Here is a 24,489-nt window from a genome sequence, read left to right as displayed (position 1 = left end):
CCACTCTCCCGTCCAGTCAGCTCTCTGGCTCTCATCACTCCTCACCCTCCCACTTAGATACACCCTCCACCTACCGCCCCAGTGAGTATATGTACGTCCATTTACGTGTCCATGTGCACGTGTGTGTGTGCTCTTATGTACGTGTATTTGCATCTCTGTGCGTGTGCATTTCCCACGGTGGTGGATTAAAGGCCGTGTCCACTAAGTATGGTCTTTGAATGTCTCCCTCCCAGGGGCCGAGGCCTGCGGTCAGTGTGGAGGAGGGGGTCCCCCCTAAGGAGCAGGGTCGTGGAAACCCTGCTGAGGAATGTGGAGGGGGGAGCAGTGACGTTGTCTAGCTGGAAGAGATTAGTTTGGGGCTCCAAAAAAGGAGGAGAGGCCCCCGTGTGTGGCCCTGGGGTGGGAGCCGAGTGACACCTGAGTCCTGCAGAAACAGTGGACACAGCCCTCAGCGGTCTGAACTCAGACGAGGTTCTGGGCCCGGGACTGTGTCCTCACCCTTGGGCGGCGCGTAGAGTAGCCAGAACCGGATAGTATTCAAGGAGTCTGTTTGCAGGATTTGAGAAAGCAGCTCCAGGATCTGTGGGCAGGACGACAGGCCTGGGTCAGCTTGGCTGGACAGCACGTAGCTGGCTGCACAGCTGCCTCCCCCGCGAAGTGGTCTCCCAGAGCCCTTGCTTGGCTAGACGTGTCCCCACGACGGTCCCTGCCTCCCCTCCGCATGGGACTTTACACTTTGTAGAAAGCGTTCTCTGCCTACAGCCCTGGAGGAAGATTCTTAACCTCCCTACTGGGCAGATGAGGCAGGCATCTGAGGCCTCGAGAGAGGACGACACCTCGCAGAGCTGTTGTGGCAGAACAAAGCCTCAGAATCAGACACCTGGACCCCTCGTCCCTGAGCCCTACTTGGGCTGGTTGTACCCCAAAGTCCCTCACTGGGAAGGCAAGGTCGGGGCTGGCCCGTCAGCTCCTCAGAGACGCACCGAGTCCCAAATGCTTGGGTCCTTGGTGTGGGGATTTCAGGGACCCCATGGGCCTCCCCTCCCTGAAGTTCCCAAGTTCAGAGATTGGAGATGTTAGCAAAGAGGTGGGGTGATCCCTGTGGGCGGCCTGAGGGTCGGAGTCAGCTGGTTCTGTGCCCTGCTCGGCCGGGGGCTCCTTCCCGCCCAGAGCCCTGTGCTCTTCACTCCCAGCCGCCTTCTCAGCCTTCTCAGCCTCCAGCATCTTTGCTACTTCAGGGCCCTTTCCCTGCGGCGTCCTCCGGTCAGGGATCATTGGCAAGAGATCCAGCTCTGTCTTGGAAGGGCGATGGGGGCTTCCTAGGCCAGGCTGCTGCTGGCGGCTGTGCCTGTGTGGAGCTGGGGCCCACGGGGGGAGGCAGAGCCCCCGGAGTCCTAGGAAAGTGGGGTTCCCTCAGCGCTTGGTGGTCAGTCTCCCCAGGACCCAAGGTGCGCTGTCAGTGCCCATCAGGTCTGCCTCATCCCTGGCAGAGCGGGAACTGGGCCGGGCCTCTCCCCAGGCCTGCGACTGCTAGGCTGCCCACCCTCACCCCCGGGTACCCGCCCCCTGAGGTGACCCCCGCCCCCATCTGCCCGGGGTCCCTCTCCATTCTCCGCACCCAACTTACCTGCCCTGTGCCCCCTCCCCACAGGACCCGAGAACCTACTTCCAGGGAAGGTGAGGCCGCCCTATGGTGGAGAAAGCACTGTGTTCTAGCCCCTGCTATGCTGCGCCCTCTCGGGGGACCTGCGCCGTGGGCTGTCACCCGGCAGGGCCTCAGCCTCCCCATCTGTGGAATGGGGTCCTGTCTGCTCTATCTGTTCCCTGAACTGTCTTAAGGCTCCAAGGGGACTGCGTGCTTTAAAGCACTGGTCACAGGGAAGGTGTCAGGATGCTGGAGAACGTGTGCACCTTTGAACAGAGACTCGCACTGCCTCGCCCACCAGCACGACTCCCGCGTGCCTCTCAGGCCCCCATGGGACACTCGAACACAGAGGAGGGGACTTTATGCTTCGCTGCCGCACAGACCAGACGGCTCCAGGGTTTGGGGAGGTGGCTGTGACCAGCCTTGCAGGCTGCGGGGGGGCAGCAGGCTGGGCGTGGTGAGGACACGCCAGGCAGGGCCTCCACCTCCAGGCTTCTCATTCCACCGCCGTGGCTCCCTTCGCTAACACGTCAGGTGCCACAGCTGGACCAGACCTTGTGACAACGTGTCCGTGCTCCCAGTTTGGCTAAATCATGGAGCTAAGGTCCCGAGAGTGAAAAGGACTTAGAGAGGGAAAGGCTCAGACAGAAAGCTAGAGGCAGCTGGGGATTGGAATCCAGGCTCCTGACTCCCAGGTCTGGGGTTTTTGAGCCTTATGGTCTCAGGTGCAAGGCTCCCTGGGAGAAGCCAGGCTTGAAAGCAGTTTGCAAGGGTCCTAGTTGGATCCCTGTGAGCCTGGGAGCAGGTACCACCATGTTCTCTGCCCTCAGACTAGGGCCTCTGTAGGGTCCACAGCCCCCAACCTTCCCAGCACCTCACCAGCAACTCCTGATCCTGTAGGATGAAGGTCTGGTCTCCTCCATCTGTGCTCGCACAGTGGTTTCGTACGCCCTGGCAGGAGTGGCAGCGGGCCATGGCCCGGGTGGAAGCAGGGATGAGCCTACCAGTCTCTGCTGAGTACTTTGCCCCCTTCTCCCGCTGAGGCTCCTCCTTCTGCTGGGAAAAAAGCAGCCAGAGACTCTTGGCGGAGAGGGAGAAAGAGGAGAAAGCAGAGGGGACAAGGGGGAAAAGAAGAGGAGGAGGCCAGGGACCCAGGATATCACCCAGGCCAGCCCGACCCTGTCCTAGACCCCTCTTGCCAGTGGGGTGGCCCTTCCATTATAGCTATTGCTCTTCCTGCTGGAATTTCATTGAATGTTGGCTCCCCGCCATGGTTCTCGGGTGGTCCTTGTACTTCTTCTTGGGTAGGCCCTCCCCATGCCCCTCCCCCCAGCCCATCAGAGATTTGAAAACAGCATCCTGCCTTGGTGTAGGATACTGTCCCCCACAGCTTGCCATCCTTTCTTTGCCCTGGGAAACCTTCCTGAGCCAGGCCTGTGGGCACAAGGCCTAGCACCTCCTGCCCCTGGAACTCCAGTTAAGACTGGTAGTATCCTTCTCCCCATTTTAAAGATAAGAAAACGGAGACCCAGACAGCTTAGCTGAGTTGCCCTGAGTGTCACAGTGAGTTAGCTGCAGAGCAGGGATGAGAACTCTGTTGCCCAAGACAAGGGCGGGACCAGACTCAGCCACAAAGTTCCGGGCCTGTCCTAGGACCAATTTCAACCACCTTCAAGCTGCCTCCCACTTGTCCTTATTGGTTTATCAGCAAATAGCACCCGGGAGGCCACCCCCATTCTGTCTGTAATTCTTCAGGGATTTTCCACCCCTTCTCAGATTAGACACGAAACTAAGTTCAGAAATGAGAAACAAGCTGATCTTGCCTACGTCCAAAGTCAGCCCTTCTCCCACCTTCTCCCTCACTGCTGCCCACTGGTACCCTGTTCCTCAGCCCTCTGGTCTCTAAAGATGCCCTGCATTTTCCAGCTTGTGAGCCTTTATGCTGTGTGCTTCCACTAGGCACGCCTCTCCCCATCCGCTTCTAAACTATGAGCCCTTCTTGGATTTCTCCACCTGGTACGTTCTGTCCTCTGAACCCTCACTGGGACCCTCTCCCTTGGGTTGAATTCATGGGCCCCTTCCCCTGTGCCAACAGTAGCGCCTCTCAGGAAGGCTCGCTCTACACTGATCTCCTGGAAGCCACGTGGGAGGGATTTAGTTACAAAGGAGTGAGTCCATTTCATCTCTTCTCAGGCAGCTGCTTTGTTCTGCACCCACCTCCTTGCTCTTCAGTGCATTCTCCTTGGTGAAGATGGCCACCCGGGAAGCCAGGTCTTTCAACTCCTTCTTCCAGGCCTCTGGAAGGAGGGGACGAGATCCGGCCAACTGATACCTGGGGCTCTCCTCCTTGCCCTCCCTGTACACTGGATGTGGGGAGGACTGTAGGTGGAAGAGCCTCCTCTCCTCCCCGTCTTTCTGCCCTGCATCTTCAAGGGAAGGGTAGTTTCACCGGGGAGGTGGTGCCCTTGAGGGAAGGAGTAGGAATCACACCACTGGTGGGTTGGTGGGTATGGTGGCTACTGATATTGGTGTCCTAGCCTGTGGCTTTACTGGGAGATGCTGGAGAACATTTGGCTACATGTACCAAAATGTTTGTGATTTAGTCTAGCTTTGCCTCTTTTAGGAGCCCAAAGCCAGGACAGAGATTCAGTCGATATGCTGTGGCAGTTACTAAAATACTGAGTGACTCCTGGCGAGGTTGGTAACGAGCACTGCAGCAAGCCTTCCAAGCCCCTCTGCCCCTTCCCCAGGGTCCTCCCGCCCTTAAGGGAAAGGGAAAGGCTTGGCAGAGCAGAGGCCTCTGAAATGCTGCCCTCCCCCTCCGCCCCCCAACGCACTATCTATGGCTGACTGTTCTGATTGGCTGGTGCCTGAGTACGCAGGTTACGAAATACAGTGTTTCCAACACTGTTCCTGGCTAGAGCTGTAAGTCACATGACTGTTGCCCAAATCTGCTTGTCATGACTCCTCAGACACATCAAAGCCAAGCAGGGGTGCATTTCTGAGGACCTGGGGTTGGGGAGTAATGCAAATGCAGCTGCCTGAGGAAACAAGGAAAACACTGGGGTTCCCCACCAGACCCCACTGACCTAAGAGCAATGGCCCTTTCTTTCTCAGGCACCCACCCAAGCCAGGCACACGTATAACCCCAAGGTAGAGGGGCTGTGGCCCAAGTACCCACCAGAAGAAAGCCAGGGATCCCGATTGGACTGCGGGTCTCCAATGGGGACCGAGATGGTGGGCATCCCGATCAGAGAGCGGGGTAAGAGTGCGGCTTGACGTGAGGCGGCCAGAGAGAACTCGTCCCTGACAACACAGACAGGCTTCCCGGTGAGATCTGTGAAGGGATAGAGGCTGTGCGAAGGGGGGCCTGAGTGGACCCCAAGAACTCCGGGGGGCTGGGAGGAGGCTGGTGAGCAGGGGCTGCACTTGGCCCACTTCCTCCAGTAACCACAAGCCCAGAGATGGCGAGAGCTGGGAGGGCCTCTGTAACCACTGTGACCTTACCCCTGGGGACACTTAGAATGGCAGCGAAAGGATGTGCTCAGGGTCACGCAGTGAGTCAGGCAGAGGTAAGACAGGAACCCTGGCTTCCTGAGACCCTAGTCCTGGGGTCCTTTCGGTGTTCTACGACAGGGCAGTGAAGTGCAGGTGTGAGCACAGAGGCAGGCAGCTTAAAGAAGAGGATGTGGGGACGGGGGCATTAAGCCACAGTTTGTGACGAGAGGGGCCTGGGCTCAAATCACAGGGAGCAAGACCCTCTGGATAAAACTTCATGCCATCTGTCAGGCTTCCAGGGCTGAGTGCGTGGCAGCCTGGAGGTGGTAAGAGACATTTACACGTGAGGACCCTCCAGTCTAAGGTTTGTGTGATGTTATAGCATCATTAGTTAAGCTTTGGGGAACAGCCTGGTTAGGACGTACCAAGGGTGCTCACTCTGTCTTCCCGAACACTTTCCTTTGGTGCCAGGACCCCTCATTCTCCTGGGTCCTCCTGGCTCACCAGCCGCCCGGCTACTGCTTCTTCTTCATCTCCTCAACCCCTCAGCCTTGGGGTCCCCAGGCTCATGCCAGGTTCTCCTCCCCCGCATCTACATGGTCCCCTGATGATCCCATCCAGCACATCACTTCAAATACCACCCCCATCTGAGCGGCTCTCACGTTGGCATCTCTGCCCCAGATGGACCTGACTGCCTACTCGATACCTCCTCTCGGACTTCTAAGAGGCATCGCACATGTTGCATCTCCCACGTCCCAGACTGAACCCCTGACCGTCCCCACCCTCCACTGGCCCCTTCTGTGGGCTTCCCCGTCTCAGCCAGTGCAACTCCAGTTTTCCAGTTACTCAGGCCAAACACCTGGGAGTCAGGCTGCCTCCTCTCCCGTCTCGTACTCTGTTTTGAATCTATCAGCAAATCCCGTTGGCCTTACCTTCTGTATATCTCTCGAGCAGGGACACTAACTCCTCCACTGCTACCTCCCCGGTCCAAGCCACCATCCATTCAAAAGCCAGTAGATCCCTTCTGCTACCTCTTTGCTCTCAACCTTCCAGTGGCTCCCACCTGACTCAGTGAGATGGCTGAAGGGTGACCACGGTGAGCTCCAAGGCCCACGCGTTGTGGGCCCAGCTGCCTCTCTGATGCATCTCCTTTCTCTCCCCTCCTGACTCTGCTCCAGCCACACTGACTTCCTTGCTGTTTCTCCAACAGAGCCAGGCTGCTCTTGCCTCAGGGCCTCTGTCCTTGCTGTTCCCTCTGCCTGGGACACTCTTCCCCCTGAGATCCACACGGGTCATGCCCTGTCTTCCTTTATCCTTTGCTCAAATGTCATGCTGTTGGTCAGGCCTCCCCGTATAGCCTTGGCACTTACCACATCTGACACCTTATCTATTTCCTATTCTTTCCCACCAAAGAGTCGGCTCCGTGAGGGCAGGCACTGTCTGTCTCGCTCACTCTCATAACCCCAGGACCTAAAACACTGCTTGACCCATAGTTCACACTCATTAGATATTTGGTGGATGAATAGCTGAGTGGATGAAATGGCCTGAGTTAGACAAGAGAATGCAGCTCTGCAGGAGAACATTCATCCCTTTCTCTGATTTGTAAAATGGGAGAATCGGCAATGACGTAAATCCCGTAGGGCTAGGCAGTCTGCCCTTGGACCCCCGCACCCTGCCCCTGTCTCAGGTCGTGTCTTGGCTCGGCCAAGCGCGGGCTGGGTCCTCCCTTTCCAGCACGCCCTCCCCTGTCCCCACCTCCGGCCAGGCTCTGGCCTGCCCCAGCCCTACCTTGGATGTGGGTCACGTGCTGGGGATGGGGGTGGTGCCGGGAGAAGAAGGAGTGATGGCTGAGGTGGCCGAAGCGGTGGGCACCGGGAGTTTGGGGCTTGGAGGTCCTCAGTGCCTCTCGGATCAGCTTGAAATCCACAATCCCTGGGATCATCAGTTCTTTCTGTGGCCCGCCGTCCGCGTGGCTCCTTGGCCTGCACCCTGACTTCTTCTCGGGTTTTGGCTCAGTCCTTGGCCTGAAGGAGAGGGTCAGGGAGAAGCAAATGGAGCCCCCCGGCAGCGGTGCCCACCTGAGCTTATTAGAATCCATCCCTGAGATGCTCTGAAGTCTGGTTTCCGGGATTTCACCGCCACCCCCGTGACACCAAAGCTGAGCCTCCCCCAGGGTCCTTTCCCAGCCATGCCATCCGGCCGCAGGGACCCTTCTGTCTTCCTAAGTTGCCTGAGCAGGGAGCCAGGACCCCAGTTTTCTCTCAGAAACCATTTCTAAAGCCAGAAAGAGAAGCCATAGACCCACCTACTCATCCAAATACCTGGACTGGAGCAAAGGTACATTATATACACCTCCAGGGCCAGGGGGCTGACCCTAGCATGGGCCTCTCCCCAAGCCAAACAGTTGGCAGCCCAAGAGAAGCCAGCTATAGGCTGTCACCCTCCCCCCTTGCCCTCAGGGGCAGTTTTGGCCCAGACTCAGCATCCAGGGGCCGAAGCTGGCGCCAAGGCCAGACTAGGCCAGCGAGTCCTTGTCCCGTGGGGGCCCCTCCTGGGAGATGCAGAGGTGACAGGGCGGCTGTCAGGGCTGCGTCGCTGCAGGGAAGCCTCAAGCTCTTGCTTCGCTTCGCTGGAGACAAGTGTCTCAGGTTCTCTGTCCTCCACCCGCACCCCTTCCCTCTCCTGAGGACGCTGTGCTTCTGCCCCCGGAGGAGGCGATGGAGTAGGTCCAGCGAGGATCCTAAGGTGGGCTGCTGTCCGCCAGGGGCCTGGTGGGACCACCTGCCTGCTCACTGTCTGCTTTCCCTTCTGGTGGTCCTGGCTGAAGGGAGTCCTTCTGGAGGTGTATAGATGGACTCTGGATATGCTAAGCAAGGCGTTTTGCCCCAGGAACCTCTGCGGATCTTGCTGACCAGGCCCCTGAGTTTCCTGTTCCGTCCTCGATTCGCCTCTAAGGGGTCTGGGACTTAAAGAAATAAAGCAAACCTTCTCTGAAAGTCACTGTTAGCTGGCCTCCGCTACCCCCAACTAACAGAAGTCAGCCCCTGAAAACCCCTGGAATTTCTGTGCTCCTGACCCCTGCCTGTGACTCTCTCCCTACGCAGGAGGGGCCCTGCTTGTGACTTTGCTAACTCAGGCCTGAGAACCCACTGGGGGCCTGGCTGATGGCAGTGGAAGGTGATCTCCACTTGGACCCTCAGTTTTTTGAGTTCCTTTGTCTTCCGCCCACCCCGGCCCCCTCCACCTCCTTGGTCAGCAGGGAAGGCATTTGGGACCTTACCTCGTCAGTGGATGCTCTGCCAATTGGGTCCTCACTTCCGTAGCCATTGTAGGGCCTCTAACAGAGTAAGGACCGGTGAATTTAATACTAGTGTTGAAGACGGATAACAGGAACTCTTGTTGACTGGTAGTAGGAGTGTAAACCGGAACAGACTTTAGGGGAAAAAATTGGCAATATCTTATAAAATTGAACATTTGCATGCCATATCACCCAGCAATTCCTCTCCCAGAAATATACCCCAGAGAAACTCTTGCAGATATGCAAAGGGGGCTATGTGTAAGAATATTCAAACCAACATTGTTCAAATTAGCAAAAACCTGGTGACAATCTAAATGTCCAGTGGCAGAAGAATAGATAAATATGCTGTGGTCCGTTCAGACAATTGAACGTTATATTGCAACGACAATGAACGAACCACAGCTACTCGCAACAACATAGATGAATCTTACAAATGTGATGCTAAGTCCAGGAAAGCAAGTTGCAGGAGACCATATGGCCTGAGATGCTTTTTAAAGATAAAGTTCAGAGCTTCCTTGGTGGTGCAGTGGTTGAGAGTCCGCCTGCCGATGCAGGGGACACGGGTTCGTGCCCTGGTCCAGGAGGATCCCACATGCCGCGGAGAGGCTGGGCCCATGAGCCATGGCTGCTGAGCCTGCGCGTCCAGAGCCTGTGCTCCGCAGCGGGAGAGGCCGCGGCAGTGAGAGGCCCGCGTACCACAAAAAAAAAAAAATAATAATAATAATAATAAAGATAAAGTTCAAAAGCAAGCAAAATTAGAGGACTTCCCTGGTGGCGCAGTGGTTAAGAATCCACCTTCCAATGCAGGGGACGCAGGTTCGACCCCTGTTCAGGGAACTAGATCCCACATGCATGCCGCAACTAAGAGAATGCATGCCAAAACTAAGGAGCCAGTGAACCGCAACTAAGGAGCCCACTGGCCTCAACTAAAGAGTACACGTGCTGCAACTAAGGAGCCGGCGAGCTAAAACTAAGGAGCCTGCCTGCTGCAACTAAGAGCCGGCACAACCAAAATTAAAAAAGAAAGAAAGAAACAAAAAGCAAGGAAAATTATCATAAACGTGATAAAACAAGAAAAAAAGCAATGAACGCTAAACACAAAATTCAGATAGAGGCTATTTCTGGGGGCAGGTGGGAAGGGGAGGGGGGAAGGAGAGGAGCAAATATGATGTGTTGATGGTGGTATTCTAGTTCTTGGTTTGAGAAGTGCATTTACTGGTGATGACATGAATGAAAGATAATAGGTGTTAAAGCCAAGAATTGTGATTAATCTAAATCTATGGATCTGTACATATAGTGCTGGGGTTGCAGGTGCCAAGGATGGGGTTGAAGCAGGAAATCAGTGCATTCTGAGAATTAACCATCTGAGTCATCGAATCTGCAAGGGACCCCAGAGATCGCCCAGGGCCAGCCTTCCATCAGGTTAGGGTGGAGGGGAGCAGACAGCACTGCCTGAGATCGGGTAAGAGGAGAGACTTGGAGATCAAACAGCAAGGAGCCAGGCATCCTGACTCAAAGTCTCCTGATCTTTGCCTACAGAGAAAACCAGTTGGCAGGGCTTCCTTTGAAGGAAGTTTGGACATCCTTAATGATGGGGGCTAGGCTCTAGAGCACTTAGATGCTGCAGGGTTGAGGACAGGGCATTGGGATGCCCCATACCCACCTGCCTACAGGAAGAAGTCTCGATAGAACAGAGACTTTTAAATACTTTTGACTGTGACCGTAGTAAGAAACTCATTTTTACATCATAACCCAATTCACGCACACAAGTGTGCATGCATTTGTGTGTGTGTGTGAAACTGAAGCAATTCTTACCCTTGTTACATATGATGCATACTGATAGTTTCATCCTATTTTTTGTTTTCATTTTGTCAGTGTTAGATGCAAACTATTAAATTGATTTTATAAGCCACTAATGGGTCATAGCCCACAGCTGCTGTGAAGAGGTCAACAGAGCCTCTAGCGGGCCAGGCCTGCCTTTTCCAGAGCAAGCCAGGCCGGGGCCCCACTGAATCTGACCCTGACCTTCCTTCCCTCTCTCCCTGGGCCCCCAGCTGGCCAGGCACAAGGGGCCTGATGACACCAATGCAGAGACAGAACTTCCCTTTTCCCCTCTTGGCCCCTCTGGGTCCTCCCCCAGGCCCTGGGCTGTCTGGAGTGCCCATTTCCTGCCCTGTGGAGATCCCTGGACTCACGGAGGAAAGTGGCCGCTATAGCATGTGGGTGAGTAGCCCTTGCTGCCCCAGCAGGAAAGAGCAAAAGGACACATCAATGGAAAGGCTCGTCAGTTCTGTGGGTAAGCCTGTCGCTTTGTGACTGCATGAGCCAGTGGTTGCTAGGTTACCTCTGCCCCACAACTCCAGAAGCCCGGCACCCCTCTCCTCACCCCCATCCAGCTTCTCTTACCCTTCCTGCAGGGTCAGGAAGGCTCGCTCGAGGACCTGCTTGCCTCCCTCCAAGCTCCCTTTCTATCTCCCATTCAGCGCTTTCAATGGGGACCAAGGGAGAAAATGAGAATCAGGGGCTGGTTTCAGCCAGTGAGCATCAGGCAGAGAGAGAAAACCTGGCAAAAAGTTTGGTTGGGCTGGGTACCAGCTCTGTCAGCCTGACCGGGCTGTCTGCCACCACGGAGGGGGTCTGTCTCCAGGCGTCCTATTTCTGGGGATTGATTCGCAGAGAGCTGTCTCTTAGATGGAGAGGAGGAGGCCGCCAACAGGGACGCCAAAGCATCCCTGCGGCCCTACTCTAGGCAGGTTAGCTGGGTGGGAGGACCCTGGGCTTTCAGTTCGGCAGGAGTTTCCATGGGATTCTGACACTCCCTAGATGTGCCACCTTGAGTAAGTCGTCTGTACTGCCAGAGGTGTGGAACAGTGGTAAGAATACCTGGTTCCAATTCCAGCTCTACTTCCTAGCTATGAGGCCTCAGACAATTCACCTGATGTCTCCGAGCCTCAGTTCCTCTGTCTCTGAAATGGAGATGATACTTGCACTTATTCTCACGGGGGTTTTGAGACTGCATGACGTAATACACTAGTGCTTGGCACCAAGTATGCTAACTTATGTTGTTACCCTCTCTGAGCCAATAAAATGGGGTACCCTCACCTACTTCTCAGGTTGTTCTGAAGGACAAACGAACTAATAGAAGCGAAGCACCTAGTCATATGCCTGGTGCACAAGAGATGCTCAAAAGTGGTAATAATAATCACTGTGATTGGTATCCTTTTTTTTTTTTTTAATTGAAGCATAGATGATCTGTAATTGGTATCTTGGTGGAGGGGAGATGGAGGGGGATGGGATGAGTCCTGAGCCTGAGAACTACCATGGGTAGTTTACTTTGTTTCTTTGAGGCTCAACTTGGACCGCTGAAACAGGGGACCGGGATAATCCTTTGTCCACAGGGCTGACGTGAGATCAGAGGCTGTGAGGGGTGTACACAGAGTCTGTAAACAATGCAAGGGTTTGCAGACGATGCTTGGTGCTGTCCTAGGAGTGAGGCTGCTGGGCCTCAAAATGGATGGGGGTGGGCCTAGTCGAGGGTCTTCCTTCTCGGCACCCCTGGCTTCATATCAGTGGCCCAAGGCTTCTAGACTCTGTGTCCTCTGCTGGGGAGGAAGAGCAGGAAGGAGGATAGCTAGAGGCAAACCCAAGTTCTTCAAAAGTTCTGCCCCTCCTCACTGAGGGGTGGGGACGCAAAGCACTGCAGTGCCCCATTCGGGGCGGGGTGGGGGGTGCCTCTGAGCTTGGCCTTGCCTCCAGTGCTTTTCCATCCACACGGGTCAGAATGTTCTCCCTTCAGGCTCTGGCTTCTGGGCTTGTCTCTGCAGGAATGAGGTGACCCCTTTGAAACCATTCTGAAAGCCCCACTCTTGCATGCTTCTGGGAATCCTGATGGCTACTATGACAAATAAGACTGTATTTGAAAGGAGAGAGAGCGTTCTTTCCTCCTGCCAGCCCCGCTGTGCTGCTTTCAGCTCACCTGAGGGATTTCCCACAATGTGACCGTCTGACTCAGCCGAGAATAAAACCCACTCATCCTCCCCTTGCACCTCTTGCCCCTACCACTGTGTTGTTTAAAACTGAACACCGGGTCTCCGTGCAGATTGCAGCTTTGGGATTGAAGGGGGTATCGTATGGAATGCCCTCAACACTGGTTTATAAGGTTTATGAGAGAATTGAGAGGAGACCCTTCTGACTGCTCTTTACGGAGCGTCAAAAAGAGGAGAGAGATTCTGTCTGCCTGTAAATGGTTTGAAGTACAGTCCTCCTGCTGGGATGCCTCAGTTATAAGAGGAGCACTATAAAATTTTGTGGAGTACTTCTTATGTGCCAGGCACTGTGCTAATCCTTTTTTTTTTTTTTTTTTTTGCGGTACGCAGGCCTCTCACTGTTGCAGCCTCTCCCATTGCGGAGCACAGACTCCGGACGCACAGGCTCAGCGGCCATGGCTCACAGGCCCAGCCGCTCTGCAGCATGTGGGATCTTCCGGGACACGAACCTGCGTCCCCTGCATCGGCAGGCGGACTCTCAACCACCGTGCCACGAGGGAAGCCCCAAAATGCAGTCTTTTGATGGAGAGAAATTTCTCATTTTAACTTAGCCCAGTTGATGAATTTTGTCCTTAGTGATGAATGGCGTTTGTGTCCTACTTAAGAGCTCTTTGCCTACCCACAGTTATGAAGATATTTTTCATATTATTTTCTAGAAAGTTTACTATCTTACTTTTCACATTTAGAGCTATGATCAGTCTGGAATTGCTTTTTGTGTAAGGTGTAAGATAGGCATCAAGAGCCATATTTTTCCCCCTACAAATATCTATTTGACCAGCACCATTTTTAAAAACACTGTCTTTGACTTGCTTCTCTCTGGTATCACCTTTATCAAAATTCAAGTGTCCATATACGTGTGGGTCTGTCTCTGGACTCGTTCTTTTCGAGGGCACTATGGGTCTAGCATTCTGCCAATACTACACTCTCTTAGTAACTGTAGTTTTAAATACATCTTGATATCTAGTGGTATAAAACTTCATTGGAGAAAACTATTTTTTTTCTCCATTCTCAGTACTTCTGACACCAGATGTATGGGGTTTTTCCCACACCGAGCATTTCCCCATTTCAGCAGGAACCAACTGGGTGTCCTACAAGTTTAACTTAATTCTGACACTGTCTGCCTGAAGACAGCATCAGACCCCACAGGTTAAGGGCCCAGTCCCATAAGGTTGCCCCCATTTCAGACACTGAAACTGAGTGTCCCGCTAAAACTAAGTTCCCTTACTGAGTTGATGATTAATCTCTCAATCCAAAACTTTATTCCCTTTCTTGTTCCCTCTGACCTCAATCCTGTGCTAACTGAACACTCATCGACCAGGTTCAGATGACTAAAATTGCTGTTGTCGATAACATGATAACATCGTTAATGTACTCAGGTTGCTACTATAGATATCATCATTAACGAACAAACTCAGATTGTTTCTCCAGGGCAAGTGAGATAACAGGCCCTTGAGCCATGGACCACCTGGCCAGAGAATCCAAAACCAGGGACATCCTGAGTCCCGGAACCTGAATGTCACAGAAATGTCACCTGATGATGATTAATCCCAGCCTCTTTGTTCTTAACCCTTCAAAACATCCCTCACTCAAAGACCAAATGGAGTGGACATGAGGCTTGTCTCCCACTCCCTTGCTGGGTGTGATGCAATAAAACCCTTACTTTGCTGCCAACACCCGCTGTCAGAATTTGGCTTTCTGTGGCCACAAGCACACGAGCCCTTGTTGGTAACAACACCAGTCGCAGGTCCAAGTTGTCATCTGTATTTCTTTTTTTTTTTTTAACATCTTTATTGGGGTATAATTGCTTTACAATGGTGTGTTAGTTTCTGCTTTATAACAAAGTGAATCAGTTATACATATACATGTGTTCCCATATCTCTTCCCTCTTGCGTCTCCCTCCCTCCCACCCTCCCTATCCCACACCTCCAGGTGGTCACAAAGCACTGAGCTTATATCCCTGTGCTATGCGGCTGCTTCCCACTAGCTATCTACCTTACATTTGGTAGTGTATATATGTCTATGCCTCTCTCTCGCTTTGTGTCATCTGTATTTCTGACTGACCAGTGTTAAATTAGGGTTCTCACGATCCCCTCCTCAGGTTTGAAAGTTTGCTAGAATGGCTCACAATGCTCAGGGAAATATTTACCTATGTTTACAGTTTATTGTAAAGGGTTATTGTAAAGGATGCAGATGGAGAGGTACCTAGAGCAAGATCCCGTGTACAGGAGCATCTGTCCCTTTGGAACTGGGGTGTACCACTCCCAACATGTGGACCTCTCACCAACCTGGAAGCTCTTCAAACACCATCCTTCTGGGGTTTTATGGAGGTTTCAATAGGTAAGGGTGATTGATTAAATCATTGGCCATTGGTGATTGAGTCCACCACCAGCCCCAGGTCAGGGGGTTAGGGCTGAAAGGTTCCCCTGGCAACCAAATATTACCTCAGTAACATAGTCAGGTGTGTGATTGAAAGAACCAGTTATGAATAACAAAAGTCGCCTTTAGCTGTCTCATCACTTAGGAAATTCCAAGGGTTTTAGGAGCTAGGAATGAAGATGAAGACTAAGTGGATACATATTTCTTATGATAAATCACAATATTGCAGATTTCCAGCCTTGTCTTTTAAGGTTGTCCTTACTCTTCTAGTTCCTTTGCCTTTCCATACAAATTTTAGAATAATTTATCTGCATCTACAAACATTTTTGATGGGATTTTGTTTTTTTTAACTGATTTATTTTTCCTACCAGTTTTTTTGAGATATGATTGACATACAGCACAGTACAAGTTTAAGGTGTACAACATAATGATTTGACTTACATACATCATGAAATGATTATCACAACAAGTTTAGTGAACATCCATCATCTCATATAGATACAAAATATAAGAAATAGAAAAAAAAATATTTTTTCCTTGTGATGAGAACCCTTAGGATTTACTTTCTTAACAATTTTCATACATAACATACAGCAGCGTGAATTATATTTATCATGTTGTACCATACATCCCTAGTACTTATTTATACGCTGTATTATCCTGGTATTATTTCCCATCAATGTACAGGAGAAAATCCTGTGATCACATGCCCTTTATCTCACCTGTTGTCTCTTCTGCTTCATACATGAGATTTTGGATTGTGGCCAGTATCACTGGGTGCTTTGATGAGAGCTGGCTGCTCTGAAAGTTGAGTCTCTGCCAGGCTCTTGGGGTTTACCTGCCATGGCATTGCCTGTGCCTCTATTGTCCTGAAGTCTGTGTGACTAGCCTTCTGATGATCTTTTAGAGAATAAAGGAGGAAAGAAAGAGGCGTGACTAACGACCCCACATGGCTCCTCCACCCCTCCTGTCTCCCCTAGGATGGTCAGTTACCTGATAACGTGTCATCTGAACAGGACTCACAGCTCTGGAGCTGGCAGCTATAGACTGGTCTAAGTCAGCAGTCAGGAAGCTTACCCAATGTGGAAAAGCAGGCATCAGAGAAGAGAGAATAAGTCTGAGCTCTCCAGAAAGATCTAAGATCATGGAACCAGACAAGTTTCCTACATTCATCCCTTTTCGACTTACATGGCCCTTCTTTGACTCCCATCCCAAGTTCTCCCCTCATACTCTCTTTGAATACCCAATAATTCTTACAATCTCATGTATCTCTTCTGCAAGCCTGTCAGCTCCAAGAGGTTAGAGGCCACATCTATCTTGTTTATCACCAAGCATAGGGCCTTGCTCTGCATGGTGGTTACATGGGTATATTTGTTTTGTACTAATTCATCAAACTCCTGGTGCAATGCCTCATGCCCAATAAATATTCATTGAATGAATGAATAGATGAAAGAGAGTCTAAGGTAGTTATTCTTCGTATTCACCCCTTACATGCCTGAGTCCTCGCCTCAGAAGTCCTACCCACTGTATGCTAGTATTTGTCAACAAAACAGCTGTAGTGACAGGGAAGCTCTCTACTGCCCAAGGTTGCCTGTCCATTTTCTGTGTAGTCCTGTTGGCTAGAAAGTTCTTCTTAATATTGAACTAAAATATATCTCCTTGAAGCTTCCAGTCAATATTCTTGATTTATTCTCACAGTCACGTAAATCAAGCCTCGGCCCTCTTTGTGATGACAACTCTGTAAGAGCCCATGGCATGTTATGCAACTCTAAGTAATTCCACATGACTAGGGAAACCAGAAATCCCAGATGGCGCAACACAGTCCAGGTTATTATGCCTGCAGTCCCAGAAAACTTATTAGTTATGTCCTCAGTCTCAAAAGTGTCCCAGATTGGATGATTAATTACATAGTTACTCTAATGATGCCTGGGGTATAAAGTCTGAGGGTGAGGTAGAGATGGGGGAGATGAAGGTAGAGAGAGGCAGGGGCTGATCATAAGGGGCCTTGTGGACCAAGTTCAAGAATAACATTCAATTAACTGGGCCTTGTCTGGTACCTTCCCTTGGAGGGCATCCTCTCCAGATATGATCTAATTCACAGACAGATCAGTACATCCATTGATAGATGATTATTGCTATGGATTATCATTTATGGAAGACATCAGGTAAGCGCTTTCCAAACAGCCTGGGGTGTGGCCCGGGCAATCTCTGCTGACCCTCGTTCATGTATTTTCTGTAACTGATTCTCTGTCACTAAGGCTTGGTTTTTGACTTGTTTTTATAGTTGTGAGGTTGTTTCCAGAGACAACATTGAGCAATCCCCTCAGGACCTTTTGCTGTCAACCAGAGACTTTGTAAGACGTCCCCGGGGGGATGTAGCCAGGATCAGAAGCAGGCCTATAGCGATAAACAACTTGCTTTAAAGGACTGAAATGATTTGTATATTGGAGGGACTGGTAAGGATATTTGACCAGAACGGGTTTTTAATTGAGTCTAAGATGATGCGATAACAAGGCAGTGTTGAGTTAGATGTTTGACTGGGCAGCCAGTGGAAATGGTTTAAACATTTGGAGTACATGAATTACATGAGAAGTGGATAGTAAGAGTGGGTATTTGAAATATGTCTGAATGAGTGGATTCCTTTGCAGTGCCCCCTGCAATACCTGTCCCTAAGCGGCAGGTGTTTCTTTGCACCCCAAAACTGAGTGTAGCAGGCCCCTCAAGCACATCCACAAGGACGAGCTTCAGGCTGCTTTTGCCCACCATGAAGCCAGTCAGCGGTGGACCCCAGGGCTTCTGGAGGCTTCCCGACCCCAGTCACTGCTCCAACAGTTGGACGCTCAGAGGGGATGTAAGGCAGCTAGGAGTGGTCGTGTCACCCTGCCCTTCCCATTCCTCCTTTGTCAACCTATTGAAGTGTGGGGCTAGTTTGAGAATCTAGGTGTATTAATTTGCTAGGACTGCTGTGACAGAGGACCATAAACAGGGTAGCTTGAACAGCAGACGTTTATTTTCTCACTGTTCTGAAGACTAGAAATCTGAGATCAGGGTGTCGCAGGACCGGTTCCTTCTAAGGGCCGTGAGACAGAATCTGCCCAATGCCTCTGCCCCAGTCTGGTGGTTTGCTGGCAGTCCCTGGTGTTCTTTGACTTGTAAAAGCATAGTTCCCATCCCTGCCTTTATCTCCGCATGGCATTCTCTCTGTGTGCATGTATGTGTCTACATCTACCCTTTTTAAAGGACACCAGTTATATTGGATTAGGGGCCCACCTCACTCTAGTGTGACCTCATCTTGACTAATTACATCTGCAACGACCCCTCTTCCAAAGAATGTCCCATTCTGAGGTACTGTACTGAGAGTTAGGACTTCAACATATGAATTGTTGGGGGACATAATTCAGCCGACAACACTAGGGTAGATAGAAATAGCCTCAGCATGAATGTGACCACTCTGTTGGTTACTGCTACAACCAACTCTATTTTGTGGGAAATGATCAGGTCAGAAAGAATCCCGTGGTTAAGGGAGAGGTACCCCAATCCTGCTCTAACAGGTTAAAGGTATAGCTCACTAGACATGGGTTAGTTTGTCTTGAGCTATGAATGTGACTTTTCCCCTGGGGCTGCTAGCTTGGTCACACATGGCAGCCTGCTGGTCAGGGCACAGGGTGGACTGTAGTTCTGGGAAGCTCCTTTTACTCTGTTTATCTCACTTTCCAAGAGTCCATCTTTGAAGCTCACGCCCTTGTTCTATCCTAGAGCCAACTGTCTTCACTCTTTGCTGAGATGAAAGCAAAAGCCTGTACCTAGTCTGCCATTTGGACTTCCAGCCATTCTCTATACTATGCGGAGGAATTGTTTGAAAAAACAAATGTGATACGGTCAGCTCCTTGATTAAAAGGACCTCAATGGCTGCTTACTGCTCTTTCGATAAAGTTAGAAATACTATATCCTACAGGGCCCTGAGGTCTCAGGACACTTACCATCTCCATCTAGTTCTCAGTTGCATTTGTTTAAAAACAGTCGAATTGGCCATACTGTTTCATGTTAGGGGTGCTGAACACTGATGTTCACGCCATGAGTATTCATCAAGCTCTACTCTTTGATTTGTGGACTGGTCTGTACATATAGTATATTCTGATGAAAAAACAAAACTTCAAAACAAGTAAGTTGCCCAAAGTTCTGGGAGTTCCTTAGTCATATTCTTCTTTATGACCTTTTAGATCACTTGACAATCACTATGCAACTATGAATTTCTTTTCTCTCTCTTGGGAGAGAAAGATGGAATTAACAAAGAGGGGTTGATTCAGCAAGTTACATCATGGTCACAAGACAGATTATGCAAATTGCAACAAGAACACAACATGGTCCTACAATAATTTTGTGCTCTTTTTGTCCAGAAATTATGCTGGCTTGCTGTTTCCTGTTGCTAACTAAGGATGAAGAGTCATCACATGTTGCGTTTGCCTGCCATTTTACTTAAAACTGCAGCACCCATGACATCCTGCTCTATGCCCCACACTTTCTATTTCCCATACTTGGCTTTGCTTCTTTTTCCATAGCCCTTGGCACCTTCTAACTTGCTATATAGTTAGTTATTCTGTTTATTTGTCTGTCTCCTTCCACTAGAATGTAAATTGCATGACGCAGAGATCTTTTGTTTTGCTCAGTGATTCATTCCCCAACCCAGGATACTGCAACCTAACATTAAATAGTTGAATGGATGAATGAACAAGCCTGAGGTCTACATTCCCAAATGGTAACTCTCCCATTACCGGCTTGGGCCCCTGAACGCATGTGCATTTGTACACCTGCCCTACACATCTGTCCCTACTGACCTGCCTCTCCCTCCCCTCCCCCTAACGCTTGCCGTGCTTGCTGGCCTTCCTGAGCCCACCTCTGGGCCTCGGCATATACAGTTTCCTCAGCTGGAACACTCTTCCTGCATCTCTCTGCCTGGTTAACTCCTGCTCAGCCTGCCCTCTCAGCTCACGCTGTCCTTGATCCCTCTGTCTCAGTCCATTCCCCCGAGCATGGAGCATGGAGAACAACTGCCCTTAGTTTAAAAAACAAAACAAAACAAAACAAAAAACTGGGGAAATTTTCTTTAATTTTATAAGGCATAAAATCTTTTCCATCTGCTTGCAGAGATGGACACCCTCTCCTTCTACCCTGACCCTGAGCTCCGGATATAGCTGCTGCCCGCCCAGCTGCCCGAAGCCCAGCTCCTCTGAGTGAGTCAGTCCTGGAAACCGGTTCTGCAGGGCCAGGCAAGGAGTAACCATGGGTCAAGGTTACTAATTGGCCCCCTGGTCCTCTGTTTACACAGGACTTATATTACTCTTCATTGCATCCCATCTGTGTCAACACTGAAGGGGAGGGAGAGGGAGAGGGAGAAGGCGCTGGCCTTCCAGGGCATTCTGGCCACGCCACGCATCCTCAGCGCAGGACCAGGGCAGACACCCTCTCCAACCAAATAACTCTGTGATCAAGGGCCCCTCCTGGGACCCTGGGCACAGAGAGGTAGAGTTTCTAAACAGAGGCTTCTGGGAAGTGTAACCCAAGTAGGGCATAGAGAATTCTAGACTGAAAGAGTTGGAGAGCAGCTTCCCCTCTCTATCCAATTTTGAGCTCAGGAAATTGAGACCCAGAGAGGGTAAAGGGTGAATCCAAAGCCACACAGCATGTGAGTCTCAAAGCCAGCACGAGAACCTATAAGTTTCATCATGTTTTATGGGCCTGGGCTTCTACAGCAGGAATTCTAGGTTCGGTTTCCACCAGCTGTGGGACCAAGGCATAGAAATTGATGAGAATGGATAGAACTTAGCAACTTTTATCTGGGGATGTTCAAAATACAGATGTTTGGGCCCCACCCCTCATTCACCAGGGAATGTAGGAAAGCCCTGACATGGGGATTTGGAAACGCTCCTTGGAGGTTCTGATGTGCCTGCTAGAAGGGAAGGATGGGCCGGATGACGCTTGAGTCCCTCCTAACTTGACAGATATTCAGCTGTAGATATTAACATGAGGCTTGTGTTAGCGTGCATTCCTGTTTTCAGTCCTCAGTGGGACAGTTTGGCTCCCTAGGGGGAATCCCAAAATTTTAAGAAGTTTTGGGTGTCACAATGATGGGGGTCGTTCTGCTGTCATTTGGTAATGGTGATGGATGCTAGAGACATTGCAAAGGCAGTCCCTCACAATGAAGAACTGTCCTGAGCCCTACACATTTTTTTTTTTTTAACATCCTGCCAGAACAATCATGTAGGAGAAAAACCAGTTCATAGTCACATGGGCCAAGACCTCAATTTCACTTTCATACAAGAAAAAGTGGATTTCTTTAAAAACATGGTTTTATCGTACACTCTTCCCGGAGCACATCTACCCTGTTGAAAGTTGCAGGTAGGTTATCCTTCATTTTGTTTGGAACTTTATCAACTCTTAATCCATCATTTTGGAAGATCACGTCACCCATGGTAATGCTGCTCACATAGTACTAGAGTCAACAAGACAACACCTCTGTACTGGACTGCATTTGTAGCTTTCCCGTTCAGAACAATTGTATGTAGTTGTATAAAAATACTAATTTAGCCTTATTTCAAAATGGCAAATATAAAGGAAAAAATGACAACAGTATTAAATATTATCTTCTCTTCAATGCATACGTATCCATCGTAAGTTCACGCATCTGCTAACTTCACGTAGGATTTTTTTCTGATGGCTTTCAGTTTTGAAGTTAGGACACTATATTGCTATGTAGGTAGGTACTCACCCCTGTTTACGACATATATTTTGTAACTCCCATAAACAAGGGGTGTTGGGTTTAGTTGGTTTGGGTCTTACTGATCTACAAACACCAAAAATCTGCAGGAATATTGATAGATCTGTAGCTCTTGGGTAAGCCTTGAAAAGGCCTAGGGTACACTCAATGGGGCAAGGGGCAAGTTGGAAAGGCTAATCAACTGTCAGGATCAGGTCCTGATGGGGATTGAGCCAGACCTAGAGCAATGAGATGAGAGAGAGCTGGGCTTGCTTTAGCTGGTCACAGAGCCTAGATTGGCATCTTACCTGAACTCCATCATGCACATGGTGGAGGAGGTTAGACTAATAGTTCTTGAGTGCCTACTGTGGATCGGGCCCTGTGCTGGGTACACATACCCACCCGCCCTCACAGTCCCAGGGTAGATGCTATTAACCTTTATTTTTCAACCAAGGAAGCCCAGGCTCAGTTAAACCCACTCACCTGAGCCCACACAGTGATCTCTGGGTAGAGGCTCGTCTGGCTTCAAAGCTGTTCTGTCATCGCAGGCCCAGCTGGTTTCCTTCTGCCCAAGGAAGTTTGTATTTATTTGGTTTTTGATAAGCAGTCACTCTCTGGTTTTGATGCTTTGCTAGGAGTGATTGTGTAGCCTGGTTAGCAACAGGGGGCTTCCTCAGGAAAGGTGGGCTTCCTTGGGAAATAACTTGTTTCTCAGGATCTGGCCTGGCCACTCTGACTTTTGGCTGAATTGGCACCTGGCACATGTAGCTCAGTGATCCACCGCACCTTGCTCTTTATCCCAGTGTGGCAACCTCTGGGAACATGCTCCCTGCCCTGGGCGGCTGTTAGCACCCTTTTCCCCAGTGGCCGGTTCTGTCATGATCTTCCCAGCCTGCTGCTGTTGGGTGGTTTCCTGCCCCTCCTTGGGCAGGGCGTTTTAGGCTCCATGACCAGATGTCCTGCAGGGGGCTTTCCTGTGGGCCATTCCTTCCCAGGGGTGGTTTAGAAGCTGCAGCTGCCCCGAGATCTTCCCGCAGCCCTGTCCTAAGCTGAGTTTCCATAGAAAGTCCCAGTTGGGTGGGTTGGGGGTGGTGGTGTCAGGGTCAGGATTGGAGGCATGATAGCACGTTCATGCTTTTTAGAGTGGGGACTGTGTGATTGTGTCTAGAGGGAGGGTTGTCACTGACTTGGCCATGGCTAGCTGCCATTGTAAGCAGAACCAGATTTGCCAGCATGGATTATTTTAAAAGAAGCCACATGGGGAAAAAAGTCCAGACTGTCTTCCTCCACATTCTGCCCCCTGCCATCCCCGGCCCTCTGTCATCAGCAGGTATTTCGGTTCTCCCTTGTCCCCCATAGGCATTTCTAATCCCTCCCAATCTTCTTTTTTTATCCCGGAAGGCACCATGATGGCGCCAAAGGCCAATTTGGGGAGCATTAGTTCTCCTCTTCACCCTCATACATTTCATCAACCTCCTTAAACCGTCCCAAACAAATGCACAGTCTTAAAAAAAACACCGTGCTTTCTCTGCAAGCAGGGTGTTGAGGGACTTGCTTCAAGTTTTATTGTGCATATATCTCACCTGCGGATCTTGTTAAAATGCAGATCGAGATTTGGTAGGTCTGGAGTGGGGCTCCAGGAAACTGCATTTCTAATCATCTCCCAGGTGATGCCAGGGCCGCTCACTGGGAGACCACGCCGCGAGTATGGGAGCCCCAGCACCCCACCTCTGCCTCCCTGAGCCCCTCCTTTGTAGAACTTCTGAAGTCTCTACTGTGTGAGCATCCGGGGGGAAAGGGGAAAGAGGTGGACGTTTGTCCCCTCCTTAGCCATCACTCCTGCTTTGGCACATCTCTTTTCTCTCTGAACTGTAATTCTCTCTCATTTATATCCCCTTTGCTCTCTGCTCTCTTGCTTTCTCCCGAGGGCTCACCAATAGAGCACTAGGACAGGTGAGTCCGATAGTCAGTGGGGACTTTGCTCCATTTTGTGATTCCCCCTGTGAAGGCTGAAGTTTTCTTTCTTAATCCTCATGCATCTTTTATCTCTGGTCGTTTTCTACTTGATGCTTCTCTTGTCATCCCTGATGTTAAGCTGCAGTCAGAGGGAGTGTGGGGACAGGAACAGTGTGCCGGAAGTCTCAGCCCCTGTCCCCCTCCCCACACACACCCTCATCCAGGGCCCTTGGGCTCTGCCAGGAACTGCCAGGAGTCATGTTCCTTTCCCCGCCTTGGTTTCTTCATGCATGTATTATGGGGTTGAACTGCAAATAGTTGAAGGCCCCTCTAGCTCTAACGTTCTTTGATTCCAATTCATTAACAAACATATCTTAGGTCCTTCCTACAAAATCTGAAGATTTCACTTCCCATCCAAACTCTGCTCCATTCTCCTGTGTGTCTTTGGGGTGATCATTTACCTTCTCTGGGCCTTAATGTCCTTGTTGACAAGTTGAGAGATGATGAGAGTCACCTGAGCTGGGCAAGTTAGGACATAAATACGGCCTTTGATGTAAAGTTGCCTTAGCATAGTTCTTGGCAAAGTAAGTATCTTAGCTTAGGCTACTATAGCATAATACCACATACTGAGTGGCCATAGACATTTATTTATCACAGTTCTGCAGGCTGGGAAGTCCAAGGTCAAGGTGCTAGCAAATTTGGGTTTTGGTGAGGTCCTCTTCCTGGCTTGCAAATGGCTACCATTTCACTGTGTGCCTGCATGACCTCTTCTTTGTGTATGGAGAGAGAGAGAGAGAGAGAGAGAGAGAGAGGAGAGGGAGGGAGAGAGAGGAGAGAGAGAGCGAGAGAGAGAGAAGAGAGAGAGGAGAGAGAGAGAGAGGAGAGAGAGAAGAGAGAGAGAGGAGAGAGAGAGAGA

General features: G+C 50.5%; 1 protein-coding gene across 3 annotated transcripts in view; it reads right to left on the bottom strand.

The window, feature by feature from the left end:
- Positions 1-8,470, bottom strand: part of TBATA (thymus, brain and testes associated) — a 12,177-nt gene extending 3,707 nt beyond the window's left edge. Inside the window, exons 1-7 of one of the 3 annotated variants that reach the window (XM_024765540.1) lie at positions 8,424-8,470; positions 6,932-7,167; positions 4,827-4,982; positions 3,863-3,942; positions 3,102-3,110; positions 2,525-2,701; positions 499-580 (exon numbers count right to left, since the gene is read on the bottom strand). In XM_024765540.1, coding sequence (XP_024621308.1) covers positions 499-580; positions 2,525-2,701; positions 3,102-3,110; positions 3,863-3,942; positions 4,827-4,982; positions 6,932-7,167; positions 8,424-8,470 — 787 coding nt within the window. Of the gene's footprint in view, positions 1-498; positions 581-2,524; positions 2,702-3,101; positions 3,111-3,856; positions 3,943-4,826; positions 4,983-6,931; positions 7,168-7,448; positions 7,613-8,423 lie in introns of those variants that run through there. The other 2 variants (XM_024765537.1, XM_024765538.1) reach the window with 2 other exon arrangements.
- Positions 8,471-24,489: the final 16,019 nt, after the last annotated feature.

This window comes from Neophocaena asiaeorientalis, unplaced genomic scaffold (genome assembly GCF_003031525.2).
Source record: "Neophocaena asiaeorientalis asiaeorientalis breed wild unplaced genomic scaffold, Neophocaena_asiaeorientalis_V1.1 scaffold31, whole genome shotgun sequence".
Lineage (NCBI taxonomy): Eukaryota > Metazoa > Chordata > Mammalia > Artiodactyla > Phocoenidae > Neophocaena > Neophocaena asiaeorientalis.
Note: the sequence above shows the minus strand (reverse complement) of the source record. Positions and strands in the feature narration are given on the sequence as shown.